The following is an 18,237-nucleotide window of genomic DNA, read 5'->3' as shown; positions in this document are numbered from 1 at the left end:
GAGGACAGCAGCCCTTCAGCCTTCCCCACCCCTATGGACATAGGTGGTGTTGCCAACTCCCATTCTTTTGTCATGATGATTCTCAGGACTAGATGTTTTTCTGGAGTCAAGTGATTAGGTGGGAATCTCAGCTTTCATTTAAAACAAAAGTAAATTCCTAGCCCTCATGACTTCAGAGAAAAGCTTGAAAATGTGATGTGGGTGAACCCTAAAGGCTCAGAAAACAAAACTATGGGGCTTAAAGTGAGAGGAACAAAAAGGAGCTCCCTCTCTTTTCCTTGACTTGGGTAAGCAGTCCTCCTGCACCTCACATGTGGTTGGTGCCATGACCACTTTCTTTCCTGTTTCAGTTAGCTTTATTAACCAGTAAAAACAACCCACTGAAACAGCACCCCAGTGAACCCAAGAAGCAAAGTGTTGAAGACAGGATGCTCCCGGCGTGCTTGGTTCAGACCCTGTAACAGGATAGGAAAAGGGACTGGATATTTAAATAGGTGTCAAGGATATGCAGTGTCATAATTAATTACCATACAATTTTTTGAAGGGATATTAAACCTTATGCTTCAGCTAAATCAATCTCTAACTATTAGAGATCAGGATGAGATCTATGTAAGGGGAAGACAGTCCCATAACTGCCTGCTGGACGATTCTTACACCTTTCTCTGAAGCACATTGTACCAGCCACTGTCAGAGACAGGATGTGGACTAAATAGGCCTGGGGTCTGATCCACTCTGGAGATTCCTGTATTCCTAGGGCTCATGTTTTCACACTATTCTTCCTAACCATGAAGGTAGAAATTTCTGTTTTGAATGAAATCTGATTCTCCCCTAATCCCCTGCCTCCTGGAGCTAGATCTTTAAGAAAATCTCATGCGGTCCATCTTGACCTCTAATAGTTAAGAGTTTGGCTTGAATCCTGAAATATTCCTTTGACATTTTTTTGTGGTCATTAATTTTGACCACAAAAGGGAAGAGTTGGCAACACAGTGTGCATTGTGGGCGGGCTCTTGTGCTGCACTGCCTCGCTCGGGTCCCGTTGCGTAACCACAGAGCAATGTTGTGTTGTACTCCCAAGGCTTTTCCGAGCCCCGCCCCAGACTACCATACCCAGCAGGCAACGCGGCGAAAGGGTGCGTCCGCCGCGACGCTTCGCCGCAGGGCCTGCTGGGAGCTATAGTCCACGGGGAACTTCACTTCCCATGGTGCCGCGGGGGGCGGGGGGTCGCCGCGCAGGCGCAGTGCGCTCGGCGGGTACAGGGGGTTGCTGGGCTCTTTTGTTTGGCGGAGGGCGGATCGCGAGCGGCCAGGCCTGTGGCGCGGCGCCGACGGTAACGGTTCCCTGCCGACCTCCACCGCCTCAGCCCGGCCCGGCCGCCGCAGCGCGCAGCCCCCGCCCCCACGGCTCCGTTTCCCCCCGGGCATCGTTGGCGAGGCTGTGAAAAGTGAGCGGGGCCCCGGGGGGGCGGGGACGGAGCCGAGCCGCGGGGGGAGGGGGGCTGGGATGAGGGGAGCCGCATGGGGGGCGCGCGGACGGGACGAGCTGCGGGGGGGTGGCGCAAGCTGGGGCTGGTGGGGGAGGGGGAGCTGCAAGAGGCGCGCGCTGGCACGGGGGGGGGGCGCGTTGGGACAGATGGGGGGAGCCAGGGGGCGTGTTGAGGCTGGGGGGGCCGCGCTGGGGACGTGTGTGTGGGGGGGGGAAACCAGTGGATGTTCTGAGACGGGGGGAGGGGGTGCTGGGACTGGTAGGAGGGAAGGGGAAGAAGCCGGGGGAGCGCCATGAGATTGGAGGGGGGGTGAAGTTGCAGGGGAATTGTTGTAGAACTAGGATTAAGCGAGGGTATGGAGCTGCAGGGGGTTGTGGGGAGCTGGATTTGGGTGGGGAGGGGGAGCTGCAGGGGGTCCTTTTGTAGCTGGGGTTGGGTGGGGGAAGAGAGCTGCATTAGTGGACTGGGGGAGCTGGGATTTGGGAGGGGGGAGCTACATGGGGAGGGTAATGGGGAATCTGGGACTTGGTTGGGGGGGAGATGCATGGAAACGTGGGACTAGGATTAGATGGGGGTGTGGGGCTTCAAGGGGGGACCATGGGGAGCTGGGATTGGGTGGGGAGGAGAGCTACATCAGAGGTCTTTGGGGAGTTGGGTTGTGGGGCTTGGAGGGGGCTGCACCCTGGGTCATGGGGGGGTGAGGATGTGTGCATGGGAAAAGATGGAGCCTCACAGAAGGGAGAAACCCAGTTGGCAGCCTAGAGGTGGAGCTGCACCTGGGTGGGAGTTGTGTGGCTATATAGCTGCAGTAGGAGCTGTGGGAAAGGGAGTAAGATCCAGTTGCACCATGACATCTCTAGAAGCTAGTTGTGGCAAAAGCTGCTACCCCAAGGAGGGCCTAAGGAATGGGGGGAGGGAGGGGAGATAGAGCTGCACTAAGGGCTGGCTGATGGGGATGGTGGCTATGGAACTTCTGGGGGGACAGAACAGAGCTGCAGTGGAAGTGGGTCTTGGGGAAGGGACACGTGGAGATAGGATGGGAGCACTGAATATGAAGCTGCGTTCATAATGAGAACAATGGGGCATGTAGAGCAGGAGTTGCACCCATGAGGGGGACCAGGGTGAGGGGAGATGAAGCTGCACTGGGGGAAGTGAGGATGGGGCAGAGACCTGGTGCGGACCCCTGGTCAGCTCTAGAGTGCCGCGGTTGGGGTGATAGTAAAACTGAAGAAGGGGAGAGAATGAAGCTATGGAGTTGCACCAGGAGTATTGGGGATATTTGAACAGGAGATGATGAAGTTGCAGTAGTGGGCCTGGTGAAGAGGAAGGTGTGGATGGAGCTGCCCCAATAGACCTAGTGTGCGTTGATGGGGGGAGGGGAGAGACTGGAGCTGATCTGAAACCTGGAGCTTGATGAAGCTGTACCAAGGGTGTCAGTTGGGGAGGTGAGAGCTCTCCTGGGGGCCTGGAGATGGTGGAATTGTGCTGGGAGTGTTGGGGATAATGGAGCAGCCGCTGAGAGGCATGTGTCCTGTGACTACAAAATCAAGTGGGTAAGATAAAGAGACTGATAGGTTGTTCAGGTTCTAAATGTAAGTTTTATTAATTAAAATAAAAATAGTTTTTAAAAACGTAACTAACTTAGAAAGATTTTATCAATCTTGGATTTTCTTACATGGGAAATTTGTTTGGATTAAACAGCCGCTGCCAGGTTTGCAACCCAAACATCACAGCCTTGTGTTAGTGCTAGAGTGCTAAGCAGTGAAACTGACTAGAAACAGACAAGACACTCTAGTGTTTCACTGCCCTCCCAAAATCAAATGCAAGAATAACTAGCAGAGATTGCAAGTGAATAAAGGCAGTAACCAGTCTCAGTTTTCATGTGCTAGTAACACAGGCAAAAGGAGCATGTGTATGCTGAAAGATTTTTATCCAGACACTGCCTTTCTGTGTCCTGAAAGCACTAGTGTTGATTGGAGAAAGTTGAGTAAAAAGGTGTGAGTTTATGGGAAGGGAGGTTTGCATTGTCCTGCAGGCAATGGGCAGTTGGGAATCTTATGCCATTTTGAGCAGCATCTTCCCATGCTGACTTCTTTTAGATGTCTCCACATCCTAAATCTGTCTTTACTAAAAATGAGTAATCAAGTCTGTACCCTGCCTCTGATAGCATTTCCCTGATTAGAGGAGAGTGTGTAAAAATACTTCTGTCTTCTCTCTGCTTCCTCCTCATGCAGATTGAACGTAGAAAGCCTAGCCATGCAGACAAGACTTTTCCTTAATATCTTGTTCCCTTGTGCAGATTTCCGTAACTTCAGCAGTACACTTCCCACGTGAGTTGTGAATGTAGTCATAGCTGAGAAGGATAGTCCATGCTCAGTCACTTACAGCTCTCCTAAATTCTCCATCAAGGCTGAAGCTTTCATCTTGCTTCATCTCAGCCCAGGCTAATATTTCTGGAAAGTCTGAGCGAAAGTTTCTCAGTTGTGTTCAGGTTTGAAGGGTGGAAAACTTAATACACTTGTTCCCACTTCAAAAGAAATACGCATGCTGTCTTTTCCTGGCAAATGCTGTATAAACTTGGCATGTTCATAGTCCTCAAAGACGGGTGTGATCCTAGCCAAATTTGGGAAGGGCAATTGGGGGAAATATTTTAAGTTACAAAGCATCAAAGTTGCACTTAACTCTTAATTCTCTGAGTCAGTGGAGTTAGACTGAGTGTATTCAAATGAAATAGATCTATGGGTCCTCATGTTTATGCTGGCTTAGTCTTCTATCTTTAAGCTATTGAAGTCTGTACAAGTGCATCTGACATTCTAGAACGACACTATGTTGAACTTACCTTCCTCTAAAGAAAGCACATTTTGCAGCTAAAGATGTTGATGCTCCATTCAGCACATTTGTTTGCTTTTTCTCCGGCTTGCTTTATAATTCTCTCACTACCTGGATGCTGCTCTGCAGAAGGCCATGCAGTAACGTGTGTTCTCTGCAGTGTTGCCAGATTCTGGCTCTTACCCCTCTGTCTGCTATTCTTGTCACAATAAAGGAGGCTTTTGTATATACTTTGTGCTGGGCCTCTTTCCTTGTTGCCTTTTACTGGAGTTTGAATTCTTTTCAAGTGGTTTAACGTGTCTTGGATTTTCCCTTTAGCTGCTGATATGAAGCTCTTCTCTCTTTTTCCAATGTTCTGCTTTATTCTTTATAAAGAATTCCACCTTATCCCAAATGCTGGTGTTTAAGATGGTCCAGCGAGGGTGGGAATTGTTAGCATTTTAGTCCTTTTTGGTCTTGGGTCAGAAAATATTTTTAATGCAAAGTCGGCTGTCTCCCAGACAATAAGCAAAAGAGAACTGAAGGTGAATATTAGGAAGAACATCCTAAATGTGAGGGGTGTTTAGACTGGAATAGCCTAGCAGTGAGCCCGGTCAGATGAGACCAATTTCCCCAGAAAAATAGGGGGGGACTATCCTGTACTGGCCATGGGGATGGGAAAAGTGACCTGTTATCTCTTCCAACTGTAACTTTGTGTGAATGAACATAATGCTGATGAAATCTGTTTGCTTGACAACCCGGGAGATCAAAGAACAGGTACTGCATGTTCCCCTTGCCCCTCAATTGGTGCATCACTCCTGACACGTAGGGGTGACAACGGCTCCGTCTCAATGTCCATTCATTCCTCTCTGCTGAGACTGCCTATAAGGAAGCCAATTAGCACTTTCTGCATCGTGCTGTGGTAACTTGTTTTCTGGTGCTGTGGACACTTGTTGGTTCATTAATTTCTGTGACTGCTGACATACTCTAGGAGTCACCAAAGGATCTGTGCCATTAAGGTCAGAATCTCATTGGAAACAGCACAGCTTCTCAACAGCACTCCTTCCTTTAGGGCTGGTCTACAGTAGAAATTTAGGTTGGCATAACTGTGTTGCTGAGGGGTGTGAAAAATCCACACCCCTGGGTGGCGTAGTTAAGCTGACCCCATGTAGACAGCAGTAGGTCGATGAAAGAATTCTTCCATTAATCTAACTACCGCCCCTTGGGGAGATGGATTACCTTTGCTGATGGGAGAACGTGCCACCGTAGCATTTTAAATTTAGACAAGCCCTTTGTTTGATTACTTCATGGGTAGTGCATGCTCTGAGTTTGTACCGTCACTGGGGTCTGCAGTCTCTCCTCTCTCAAACTTCAACAGGGTTCGTAGTTTTGTTACAGCAAAAGACACTGATTTATTCATTTTCAGAGTAGCAAGGACAATATATGCACTGTGTGTCGGAACTGGAAGCTGTAGCCAGGCCATATATCTGCCCAGAGCATCCTACTGGATGCAGGCTGTTGAGAGCACCTCTGGCAAAGCCAGATGCAGTTTCTAGCATAGGAACTATTCCAAAAGGAACAGCCTCTCAGCATGTCACCCAGAACAGACCCTGTATGTGAATGTCACATACGGACCCCCTTGACACAAATCTCTCTGCAGCAAAGGGAGGTAAGGGGGCCTTTAAGGGGATGGCGCATTGTCTCTCTGTGTGGCACAAACGTCATCTTTTGAAAGCTGAATTTTTAGGCTCTCATCTCCGTGAGTTAGTTTCAAGTTTACCAAAACAGTTTGAGAACCACAAAGATATGATATAATTGCACACACTAATGTTTGAACCAACTCACTTCATGGATTAAAAAATAAAATCTTGCTGATAATTTGAATCCTCATAATTTGAAACAGGCAAGTATTTCTCTCCTGACAGCAGCTGGAGTCAGAGGAACAGACCCAAGACAGTTCAAAGCTCTAACAAGGGCACATATGAGTCACCTTATGTCCTGGCGATTATATCCACTTGCCTCTTGCTGATCAGTATGTTGTTGCTCTCTCCCTCATTTGGCAAATGTTGGCCCTTCCTTGCAGTGCTTGCGGCTTCTCCGTCAAGTTGTCCCTGCCAATCATTTGCCCAGGAGCTGGATCACAGCAGCCTGACCTTTCCAAAGTATAGTTCTCTGCCTCCATGCTGCTTGCAATCTGAGGGACGTTGGAACCTATCACCATTCTCTGTTTTCTGGCTGTTCTCTTTTTTTGCCCTCTGTTCTTCACTGTTTCCTTATTTCTTTCTCTCTTTCTCCCCCGCCCTCGTTTCAGGGTCTCTGCAGGAGCAGTCACAGTGCCAGTGGATTGTGCTGTTAGTCAAGGAGCAATCTCCATAAAATCAGCTGTCTGGTAACTGTGTTATCTCACAATGAAAGTGAGGCTGCACCATGGGTTGGTCTCATCTGTGCTGGTCCAAAGCATGTTACACAGGGACTGTACTGTGTAATGCAGTCCATGATCCAGTTGCCGTAGACAGGATCCTAGACCACAGAGCCAGTTGAATGATCCCCCTAGCTGAATATTAGATGCTTTATGAAAAACAAGCTCTGTCTCCAAGCATTAGCCACATTCTGCAGCATCTGTGACAGAAATTCATTAGACCCATGGTGAAAAAAGTGGGTCCCCTGCAGAGAGAGACGGGCGCCCCGAGATCCAATCTGTATTGAAGTAGGTCAACTTCCTTATCACTGGTCATATTGGGGGTGTGACGGGTTCGGTCACAGAGATCCCCTTGGGACTGTCACCCAATGTGCTGAAATTACCTCTGAGCCCCTTTTCCCTGCCAGCTTGGGACTTCCAGAACCCTGTCTTGTTGAGCCAGACATGCTAGCCTGCTGCAACACAGATCCGGGGTCTGGTCCACGCCCCCAAAGCTGCAGACTAAACTGAAAACAGCTCAGCAGGTTACCTGCCTCCAGCACCCAGACACCCAGTTCCCGATGGGATCCAAACCCCAAATAAATCCGGTTTACTCTGTATAAAGCTTATACAGGGTAAATTCATAAATTGTCCCCCCCATAACACTGATAGAGAGAGATGCACAGCTGTTTGCTCCCCCAGGTATTAATCACTTACTCTGGGTTTATTAATAAACAAAAGTGATTTTATTAAGTATAAAAGGTAGGATTTAAGTGGTTTCAAGTATTAACCGACAGAACAAAGTAAGTCACCAAGCAAAATAAAGCAAAACCACACAAGTCTAAGCTTAATACATTAAGAAACTGATTGCATGTAATATATCTCACCCTCAGAGATGTTCTAATTAGCTTCTTTCACAGACTAGACTCCTTCCTAGTCTGGGCCCAATCCTTTCCCTTGGTACAGTCCTTGTAAGCAGACATCTCAGGTGGTAAGCAAGGGTTTTCTCGTGACTGGCAGCCCCCTTTGTCCTGCTACACCCCCTTTTATAGCTTTGGCACACAGTGGGAATCTTTTATCTCTCTGGGCCCCGACCCCTCCTTCTAAATGGAAAAGTACCAGATTTAAGATGGATTCTAGTATCATGTGACATGATCACATGTTACTGTAAGACCCCCCCCCCTAGTCTCCATTCTTCCTGGAAAAATAACAGGAGTACTTGTGGCACCTTAGAGACTAACAAATTTATTAGAGCATAAGCTTTCGTGGGCTACAACCCACTTCTTCGGATGCATAAAGAGTGAACCATATATTGAGGAGATATATCTCCTCAATATATGGTTCACTCTATATGCATCCGAAGAAGTGGGTTGTAGCCCACGAAAGCTTATGCTCTAATAAATTTGTTAGTCTCTAAGGTGCCACAAGTACTCCTGTTATTTTTGCGGATACAGACTAACACGGCTGCTACTCTGAAACCATTCTTCCTGGGTTGGCCCACACCTCCACAGGATGGCTTGCAGGTAAATAAACCATTTACAACCAATTGTCCTAGTCAATGGGAGCGATCAAGATTCTAAACCACCATCAATGGCCCACACTTTGCATAATTACAATAGGACCTCAGAGTTATACTTCATATTTCTAGCTTCAGATACAAGAATGATACATGCATACAAATAGGAGGAATATATTCGATAGGTTATAACCTGTGTCATGATACCTTACAAGAGACCTTTTGCATGAAGCATATTTCCATAAAACATGGAGTGCACTGTCACAGGGGGCTTTCCAGAAACGTCGACTGTCTCCCTCCAGCCTTATCAGGTGCCTTTGCTGAGGCATGGTTTACCAGCACAGTCACAGGCTATTCCTTGCCTCCCTTCGTGGCACCCCTCTGCATTTTTGCTGTAGGGGATGGAGTATTACGCTTCCGCCTGAGAATCTGCTGGAGAATTCCAGAGCCCTCTGCAAGTGAAACCTGAGCCCTCGGCTTCCTGCTGCATTGCTGGCTCCTTCTGGGGGATTAGATGTTGGTGGTCAGAGTCTGCATTGTTGTAGTGATGTGGGGCCAAGCAGCCTGGCCTCCATCAACCGCAAGTCCACAGGCAACCCAGAGCCTGGCTGCTTTGGGTTTGCCTCTGTCTGGCATCTGATTAAAGACCCTGTCAGAGTGTGTTTAAACCCAGGAGTTCAGAAGGCAGCAGCCTCGTTTCTCTCTCGGTGTGTTTTTCCTAAGGTTTCTTTTTAAAATGCCGCTTCAGCTTTCCAGCCATCCCCGATGCGTGAGACACTGGGTGCCCTCAACTCCCATTGGACCCAGTCTGAGTTGGAGGGCTCAGTGCCTTGCTGGGTCAGGCCTGAATACCCTGGCATTAAATCAGTGATTGAGCTGCATTTAAAGTGGGGTCCTTAACTGGGAGGGAGGAGCGCTCATCTGGAGGAAAGTCTTGTCTCTGTTAGACACTTGCACCTAGGACTGCTGTGGGAGAAATTGTCCCCACCCCAGCTGTCAGCAGGCTGCCCATCTTGGGATTCTTTTGTTTCCTATTTTAGATGAATTTAGTTTTGACCAAAGGTGGAGACCGAAACCCTGTGTCCACAACAACCCAGGCGTAAGCAGAGCAAGCTGCCACCGCACCAGCCTGTCCTCAACCCTGATCTGTAGCGGGAGAGGAGAGTGCAGTCTCCACAGCCAGTTCAATCTCTGACCCCACTGCTGAGGCTGCCAACAAGGGGGCTGGTTAGGGAGTTGGTTTGGGCAGAAGCTTTTGCACAGACTTTATTCATCAAAAATGCAGTTTCTGGTGAGAAGTATTTGCAAGTTTGTTGTAAATTCACCAAATCGTTTCAGCCACACCCTCTTTTCAGGATTTAGGCCCTGTTCATTTAATATGGGCTGGGAGGGGATGGTTAGGGTGCTCACTTGTAATCTCAGTGTCCCCTTCTGCCTGATGTGGAGAAGGGATTTGAACTTGGGTCTCCCGCGTTGCAGGAGAGTGCCCTAGTCACTGGGCTGTGGGATATCCTGATGTGGCTTTCTCTGTCTCTCCTCTTGAATCTGTTCCACTTTGTATCGACAGTCATTGGAGTGGGGGCTTGAGTTTGGGGGTCTCACATCCTGGGTGAGTGCCCTGACCACCAAGCTATAGTCATCCTTGCTTTGTCCCTGCCCTGCTGTAAGTCCCTGCTCCAGTGGCTAATTATTTAGACAAATTGGAACAGCTTCAATAGCAGAAATTGAAGGTGTCCCCCCCCCCCCCCCCCCATCAGAATATTCCACAGCCCAGTGACTAGGGCACTCTCCTACAATGTGGAGAGCTACGTTCAGATCCCTTCTCCACATCAGGCAGAGGAGGGGAATTAAACCTGGGTCTCCCACATCCCAGGTGGGTGCGTTAACTCCTGTGCCGAACGTTAGAAGAAGGGCACCGCCTCTTCCTCTGGCCATTTTGTGACTCTAGCCCTCTCTAAGGATACACAGAACAAAGCATTTGGGGTTGAATGACGTTTGTTCGACCCAAAATGTATTTTTTTTTAATTCACCGACACTTTTTGCAAAGTTCAGCTTGTTCGTTTCCTGAATATTTTCGGAACTGCCAGTGAATCAAAACCTCAGTTGTTTGCGCAGCTCTACCTGTGATGTGGGACATTTAGTCACTTGAAACTGCACTGAGACCCCTGACTGGCTCCAAGGTCACCGAACAGCACTCAGAGTAATGGCTTAACCTGGTCTGGAGTCCATTGCTAATCCTGTGAACGCACTGCTCGGAAATGGCGCAGGGCTTTCAGCGCTAAGGCAGATTGCCACCAAGGGGCAGGTGTCTGGGAATCTCCCCTGTCAGGAAATGTCTGGCCTCTGAGGATGTCTGAAGCCCAGACTCTGTGGAAGGAGTTTCCTGATGCCTCTGTCCAGAGCAGGGCACAAAGGGAAGGTTGCCTTTTGTATGGAGGTCCCTTGGATTTAAAGTCTGTCTTCCAGCCAAACCCAGCTCCATTTGCTGTAGCTGAGACCGCAAAAGGCCTGCAGTGCAGGCATGGAGCACAGAGTGACAAGTGAATGGTCCAGAATTGAGCAACTGGGAGAACTTACATGCTGAGATCAGTTTGGGAGCTGCAGTCACAGGGTCCAAGACACAGATAAAAGTGAGTTACAGCATCTGCCAAAGGGAGAAGCCCTGCCTTTCCAAGCCCCTCCCTGCACTTAGAGCATCTAGAAGAGAGAAAATAGGGAACCCAGGCAGGGTGCCTTCTCCTGACTGTGTTCCTGAACCCAATAATGAGATCTGTTTGGCCCATGCCTGTGCCTCCCACTTCAGAGGGTCTTGTCAATTGAAGACGAGGTCTGTGTGGCCAGAAAGCTTGTCTCTCTCACCAACAGAAGTTGGTCCAATAAGATATTACCTCACTCACCTTGTCTCTCTTATCAATTGCATGACAGCTGCGCGGCCTTGAGCAGTATGGCATCGTACCCATCTCTCTCGAATCGTGGGGTTCAGAAACCATTATCTAGCTGTTGAAACATCTCCCTCAGTGCAGAGGGATGACCCACAGGCTCAGCGCAGCTACAAGATTCGCTTTTAATTTTTTGCTTTTCAAGCTAACCCAAACTTGCAAAAAATTTTGCCCGTTGAAGTTTCTCTCGTGCAACTCAGAATGGCTTCAGCTGGAAAAAACTGTCTCTTGACAGGTGACATGTCTGACCTGCTCTGTAGTCATTTGCTTGGCAAGTTTTCTTTCATCAGGACTGATCAGAAATTGTTCCCTGGCATTTGGGCTGCAAAAACTCTGGCCAGTTCTGGTTGATTAGAAAAGAACAATTCCCGCTGGAAGCGTGATCTAGTGGTTAAGATACAGGACTGGGAGTCGAGAGATCTGCATTCTCCCAGCTCTGCAACTGGATTGCTGTGACATGCAGGGCAGGTAACTTCACCTCTTTGTGCCTCTTTTCCCCATCTGTGATGTGGGTATAATAATACCAATCTCCCTCGCACAGAATTCGTGACCAAAGACTTACTTGCTTTAGCTTTCTGACCTCCTCTCCCATCAATGCAGATCTCCAAGATCTACCTACCCCCAATTAATACTGGGGGCATCCACAGTGTCAGCTGGACCATGCTGTCCTAGTGTAATGCTAGAATGTGAGTGCAACTAATAACTGGGACCAAGTATCCCTGATGGCTCAGAATTCCACTGATGGCTCTTAACCAGAAATGCCTGTGCTGCAGGGAGAATAGATGCTGGGTTATCAGGGGGCCTTTCCACTCTAGGAGTCCAGATCTATGTTGGGGGAGTCTCAATTCCCAGGAATGGTGGGGAGAGGTCCCTACTGCGTGAGCTGCAGCACTGGAGGCGTTTGTGGGGCTGTGGTATTCTTATGCTCCCTGTGTATCGTGTCAATGGGGAGAGGCAGGGAGTTTGGCTTGCTAGCGGGGTCAGACTGACGCTTGGCAAGGGTGTGCCTTGCTCGCTGCAGACTTTCCTTGTGTGGAGAGGAAACAGAAGCCAGGTATCTGCCCATTATTGCGTTCCCTTTACTGATGAGGAAACTGCATCAAAGGAACTGGCTGGAGGCCACACAGTGAACCAGTGTCCTTCCCTCCCATACCCTCTCCACTGCTTCCTAATAGTCACTGGATTTAAACGGAGCAGCTCTTATTTCAACGGCTGGTGCAGATGGGTGACCCCCATATCTTGGGTAGGGGAGCGATATCCCCGGCTGGGCATGAACTAGTCCCCTCCCTGTGGCATATAATAAATAAAAGGGGGTAGTTGATTATCAGGGAATGTGGCTTGAGGCTACCTTGGAGAAGAAGCAGTTCTGTTATCTGCCATGTGCTGCTCTCCTCCCCTACTACACTGTTTGGAAATGCAGCACAGAGCTTTGCAAAACTGAGTTGAATTAAGTAGATGAAGGGAGGAAGGCTGGTCATATGATCATGGCATACATAAGAACAGCCAGACTGGGTCAGACCAAAGGTCAAGCTAGCCCAGTGTCCTGTCTTCCCACGGTGGCCAATGCCAGGTACTGGACTCAGGTGACCTGGGTTCTGTTTCTGGCTCTGCCACAGACTCCCCATGTGACCTTGGGCAAATCACTTAGTCCCCATGCCTCAGTTTCCCATTAGTAAAATGTGGATATTTCCCTGCCACACAGGTGGGTTTTGAAGATACATCTGGTAATGTCGAAGTGAGAGCAGCGAATATAAATTCCTAGACAGGAGAATAAAATGAAGCAAGATGTGGGAGGCTATTTCACAAAAGGGCAGGTTCTGGGAGTCAGTAGTGAGAATGGACCAGGGATGTCCCGAGTGTGGGTGCTTTGTAAGGAGGAAAACTCAGAGTGCTATGCAGATGGGGACTGGGACACTGCTCCACACACCAGCTGGTATGGTAGCAGGTACCATGCGGTCAGGGAATTGGGCCGGGAGGGGGTGTGTTGCAGCAATCCCATAGGCCTTGAACGTGGTGATGGGAAGCTTGAATTTGATAGGATAAGAGATGGAAACTGAGGGTTTGGGGGGGGGGGGATATGGACTGTTCTGCGTGGAGAGGAGGCTGGATCTACATGTATCTATTTAATAGCATTATCCAATGGGAAGCATCTGATCTTAGATGAGCCAGTTTATTCTGCCGGCCAATCTCGCTCCACCTCTCTGAGGCTTTGGACGTATGTTTCTTTTTCTCTTTTAGAAGGCAACATTAGTGCCCTGGGCTCTGCCTCCTTGTATTGCAGCTTCCCTCGCCCTGACTTGTGTGTGTGTCTCCCCACTTTAGCAGCGTCGCCCTTAAGCTGAAAAACTGGCCAGCACAATGGGAAAAAAGCAGAACAAGAAAAAAGTGGAGGAGGTCTTAGAGGAAGAAGAGGAGGAGTATGTGGTGGAGAAGGTCCTAGACCGGCGAGTGGTGAAAGGCAAAGTGGAGTATCTGCTGAAGTGGAAAGGCTTCTCGGAGTAAGTGGAGAGGGTGCATCCCAGTCTGTGATCCTGCCTTGTGCGGACAGTGGTTAGGGTGTAGGTCTGGGGCTTGGAAGACCCAGGTTCAGTTCCCTGCTCCAGTACAGCCTCCCTGTGTGACCTTGGGCAAGTCACGTAGCCTCTCTGGGCTTCAGTTCCCCGTGTATAAAATGGGAATAATTGCCCTGCCTTGCTGGGGGAACGTGATGATAAAGACATTATATGCCAGTCCGGCTGGGCGGGCAAGAAGGTCCCACTTCCTTCCTCCTTCCTTCCCCTTGGGGATGGGCTGTTCCCAGGCCGTGGCAATCCCCAGCCCCTCCTTCCTCTCTGATCTGGATGGTCAATCCAGTTCGGTGTACGTGGGAGGAGAGCGAGAGACATTGCCTTAAAGGATTCCCTTTCCCGTCCCTAGAAAGCCAAGTCTGAACTTGTGAGTGAAGTGCCTATGGGCTGGTGTGGAAATGGGTCACATCGACCCATCAGGGCAAGTCTGTGACTGGCTTCAGCTTCTACAGCTCAGCCTCCTCCGTCCCAGATCAGGGTACCCAGAACACAGCCAGGGTGTAGACCGCTACGGCTCTGGTCGCATCTCCGTGGGCCTGTATCCAGGGCGTCCCTTCACTGACTCTAACCCCCTGGCCTGAGCCACAGGCCGTAGTGATGAGAGCAAGCTGTCTCCTTTGATTTCAGCGAGGATAACACGTGGGAGCCGGAGGAGAATCTCGACTGCCCCGACCTCATTGCAGAGTTTCTCCAGTCCCAGAAAACCGCACACGAGAGTGAGAAATCTGAGGGGAGTAAACGCAAAGCCGAATCTGACACAGAGGACAGAGGGGAGGAGAGCAAACCAAAGAAGAAAAAGGAAGAGGTGAGGCAGGACTACTAGGGGAGAACCTCCCCATCCCCTATCTGTAAAGTCTTGTTCCTGGATTCATTACTAGTGTGTAGTAGTTAGAGCACAGGACAGGGAGCCAGGCCCCTTGGGTTCTATTCGCAGCCCTGCTGCTGACAGCCTGTGACCCGCCACGCCACTTCCCTGCTGTAAATTGGAGATGATAATAGTCACCAACCCCACAGAGAGGCTAGTTGTGTCTGTGAAGTGCTTTAAAATCCTTAGCTGGGCAAAAACATTCTTTCGCATCTCCCTGTCTCTGTTGGCGTGACGGCGGTTAGAGATCAAGCCCCACTTCAGAGCCAGAGGCCAGTTGATAAATCTGGGGCAGTGTTTAGAGCTAAGCTGAGGTGCCCTCCTGGGATGGCAGGCAGAGTCCACCAGAGCAGTGAAGCCTCCCCCCACTGACCTCAGGTCATCACTGACTACCGGGAATAAAAAAAAATATGCACAATGGGGATAGTGGTGCAGGTTATTAGGTCAAAACAAGGGAACCAAAGGGGAGCACAGAGCAGAGAACCCTGGACAGTGCCCCCTGCCCCCAAAGGGTTGGTGGACTCTGCCAGATATGTGCATGGACAAGGGACCAGAAAAGGGCCCCACTGTCACAGACAATCCCCCAAGTCTGGCTTCCTTCTCCTGGGCTGATGAATGGACATCTTGGCTGGTGTCAGGAGGAAGCTGGCAAGCAAGGTCTCAGAACTTCGTAGGACCACAGCCCTGGAGATCAGGTTCTTTTTTCCACATCATGGGCAGCAAGGAGGTAAGCACCACTGCTGTGCCTCAGACCTGACCTGGCAGGATCCCCTCGTAGCCCATTCCGTTTTCTGCAGACACAGGCCTGAGGCACACCTAGTCACCCCACTCAGCAGCCATCCAATGAAGTCTGCATCATTTGAATTCACAAAATGGCACAGCGACACACCCAGGCAGCAAGTAGAAACGTCCCTCTTTGTCTTTCAGTCGGAGAAACCACGAGGCTTTGCCCGGGGGTTTGAACCTGAGCGGATCATCGGCGCCACAGATTCCAGCGGGGAGCTCATGTTCCTGATGAAATGGTGAGTGTGTCTGTGTCGGTCACTTTCTTCACTTACTCTGTGCCAGAGAGGCAAGGAGCTGCACCTGGGGAGTCCCTACTAGCTGGCCTGAAATCTCGTGGTGGCGCTGCCGCCTGACTTGACCCTCGGCGCTGAGGCTAACGTGGATTTGCTATCAACAGGTAGGACCCTTGGGATTCTGGGATTCTTAAGATCTCTGCCACAGGCACAAGCTTGGGGAGAGGAGGGCATGGCTTGATGGTGCTGGCCTCTGGTTCTGTGCCTGGAATAGAGCCACATCGGACACAGCTTCCCCTGTCGGCTGTGGCAAACGGTTGGGCCACTGGGGCAGGGTCTGTTCATCCCCAGCTGTGGCCAGAGGTGGGAGCTACTTGTCTTGCTTGGTGTTGCATACTGCAGATGAGATGGGGGGCAGGGCTGCAGCTTTGACCCCTGCTCCCCACAATCCCCTCATGCCTGAACTTGTTTGGTGGGTTTCCTGCATCTCAGGCATTAGGAGCATTGCTTGGAAAACCCATCTGGCCAAGGCCTTCCTTACCTGCTGCCTCTTAGGTTACTCCAGTGACATCTGTTTCCAACCCCCTTCACTGTATCTCTGCTTCACCCTGTAGGAAGAACTCTGATGAGGCTGACCTGGTCCCCGCAAAGGAAGCCAACATCAAGTGCCCCCAGGTGGTCATCTCGTTCTATGAGGAGAGACTGACATGGCACTCTTACCCCTCGGAAGACGACGACAAGAAAGAGGACAAGAACTAACCCACGCCTGCTCTGGCCAACCTTTGTATAAAGATCAGACTGTGGGTTTGAGCGACAGTGAGAGAATGCAGCTCTACTTAGCGGAGAGGTGGCTTGAGAAGATGCCCTTTGAAGAGACAGTATGGTTTCTGTGCCCTGCAGCTGCCCAAGGGTCCAGCTTCAAACCAGCCTGCCATGAGGGGGAGGGGGAGACGTGTTTCAAGGCTGTCTGTTCTGCAGCTTTCTGGAGAGGAAGTGAAAGCCCCTTCCATGAAGAACGATTGCTGGTGCTGGGTAGGCTGGGGAAAGGGAGAGCAGATGGATACTGCTTGTTCTTCAAAGACCATCTCAGCAACCCACAGCCTTCTTCCCAATAGTGTTAACTCTGCATTTTTACAGCGTAGCATGTGTGTAGGTTTTTTTTTTGCTATTACTGGTGTATCAGTTTGGGGTGGGGTGGGGTGGGGGTGGGTCTTTTTAAAGGGGGGGGGGGAGAGAAACGGTTGACAGTGTTCCAGATCCATGACCAGAATCCTTTTTTATAAACATCTTTATTAACTTAAAACCCCAAGTATTGGTAATAGGACTAGGGGGAGGGACAATGGTATGAGACTGAAGCTGTGAATGTCCAAATCCTCAATCCCTAGAGCACTGTTATTGGGGGCAGGGTGGGGGGGGCGGGCGGGACAGGCAAAGATGCAAGCCTGTAATTAGTAGTGTCTCCAAACAGAACTGCCAGTGTTGCTGACTTGTGCATTGTAAATGAGAAGGTGGGGAATGGGGAGGGAATTGATATCGACCCCTTAAAAGCCCTTCTACCCCCCTTTCCGTTAAGGTGCTATTTTGTGAAATTAGAAAGTTCTGATTTCTCTTTGATTTCTTTTCAACCCCAATTGGATTCTGTCCAGCTGGCAGCATTGGGATCCCTTTTATTCTCTGTATGTATGTATGTATGTATGTGATAACATGTTCCTCCCTGTTTTTAATCCTATTAGTGTAATGTGAGAGGGAGGTGAAATCATTTCAAAATCCTCTCCTAACAAGTGATTTGTTTTCAAGCCCAAACTTCAGCACTGGAGCCAGCTCTGTTGCTCTGCTGAATTTTTTTTTTAATCAAACAGATTTATTAAAAATACTGAAATATTTAATGTCTGGAGTCATGAGCTCCTACAGGCTCTTGGCACCTCCTTGTAGGGTGATATGTATCTAGAACTGCATTGTACAAACCTTTTTTTAAAAGCATGTGTTTAGGTTTCTGTGAAAACATTGTTTAAATGTAAAGTAAGTGTTTGGATTTTAACTTCATACCAAGTTCTGTCCGTTTTTTTGTCTCAATAAAATTTTAGATTTATAATCCCGATTTTACTTTTGCTCCCTTCTGCAGCTGTGGTTGTGTGAGAGTCGATCGCAAGGCGTAGAACAGTTAACGGAGAGGAGTTAACATGTTGCTACAGATGTCCGCTCTCAACAGGACTGGATCACTGATGCAGCCTGGGTGATAGGCCTCCGTGCATTTGTGAATTAGGTGGCTACAGAGGCAGGAATTTCAGAGCAGACAGCAGCCTATTTATTTTGACTTCCCATCTGAAGAGAGTAAGTGTCTAGGAGGTTAGTGTCTAGTGCAAGTTCGAGTCAAATCTCCTAGGGTTCTAGTAGCCCTGGATTTGGTAATCACTGGCCAGTGACTACTGGGTCTGGATGCAATTTGCACCGGTGGAACTTACCCCGGCTTGAAGTTTGTGTGTATAGAACGCCCCGCTTCCACATGCTCTTCCCCACTCTGCCACCAACTTGGCTGATCTTGGGCAAGTCACGTAAGCAGTCAGAGGGGAAAGTGCAGCACAAACGTGGAATGGATGTTATGAGGCTTCCTTCCTGTTTAAAGGACTTGAGGATTCTGTGC

At 49.4% G+C, this 18,237-nt stretch overlaps 1 protein-coding gene across 1 annotated transcript; it reads left to right on the top strand.

Annotated features, from left to right (window-relative positions):
* The first annotated feature begins 1,307 nt into the window (after positions 1-1,307).
* Positions 1,308-16,384, top strand: CBX1 (chromobox 1). The gene is made up of 5 exons (XM_065422653.1): positions 1,308-1,442; positions 13,468-13,643; positions 14,340-14,517; positions 15,505-15,599; positions 16,211-16,384. The coding sequence occupies exons 2-5, from the start codon at positions 13,504-13,506 to the stop codon at positions 16,353-16,355; spliced, it is 558 nt and encodes a 185-aa protein (XP_065278725.1). The 5' UTR covers positions 1,308-1,442; positions 13,468-13,503; the 3' UTR covers positions 16,356-16,384.
* The last annotated feature ends 1,853 nt before the right edge of the window (positions 16,385-18,237 follow it).

This window comes from Emys orbicularis, chromosome 25, assembly GCF_028017835.1.
Source record: "Emys orbicularis isolate rEmyOrb1 chromosome 25, rEmyOrb1.hap1, whole genome shotgun sequence".
Lineage (NCBI taxonomy): Eukaryota > Metazoa > Chordata > Testudines > Emydidae > Emys > Emys orbicularis.
Note: the sequence above shows the minus strand (reverse complement) of the source record. Positions and strands in the feature narration are given on the sequence as shown.

Coding starts and splice junctions, on each gene's coding strand:
- CBX1 (XM_065422653.1), top strand. CDS start 13,504: ATGGGAAAAAAGCAGAACAAGAAAAAAGTGGAGGAGGTCTTAGAGGAA. Junction 13,644..14,339: donor AAGTGGAAAGGCTTCTCGGA/GTAAGTGGAGAG, acceptor CTTTGATTTCAG/CGAGGATAACACGTGGGAGC. Junction 15,600..16,210: donor CTCATGTTCCTGATGAAATG/GTGAGTGTGTCT, acceptor TTCACCCTGTAG/GAAGAACTCTGATGAGGCTG.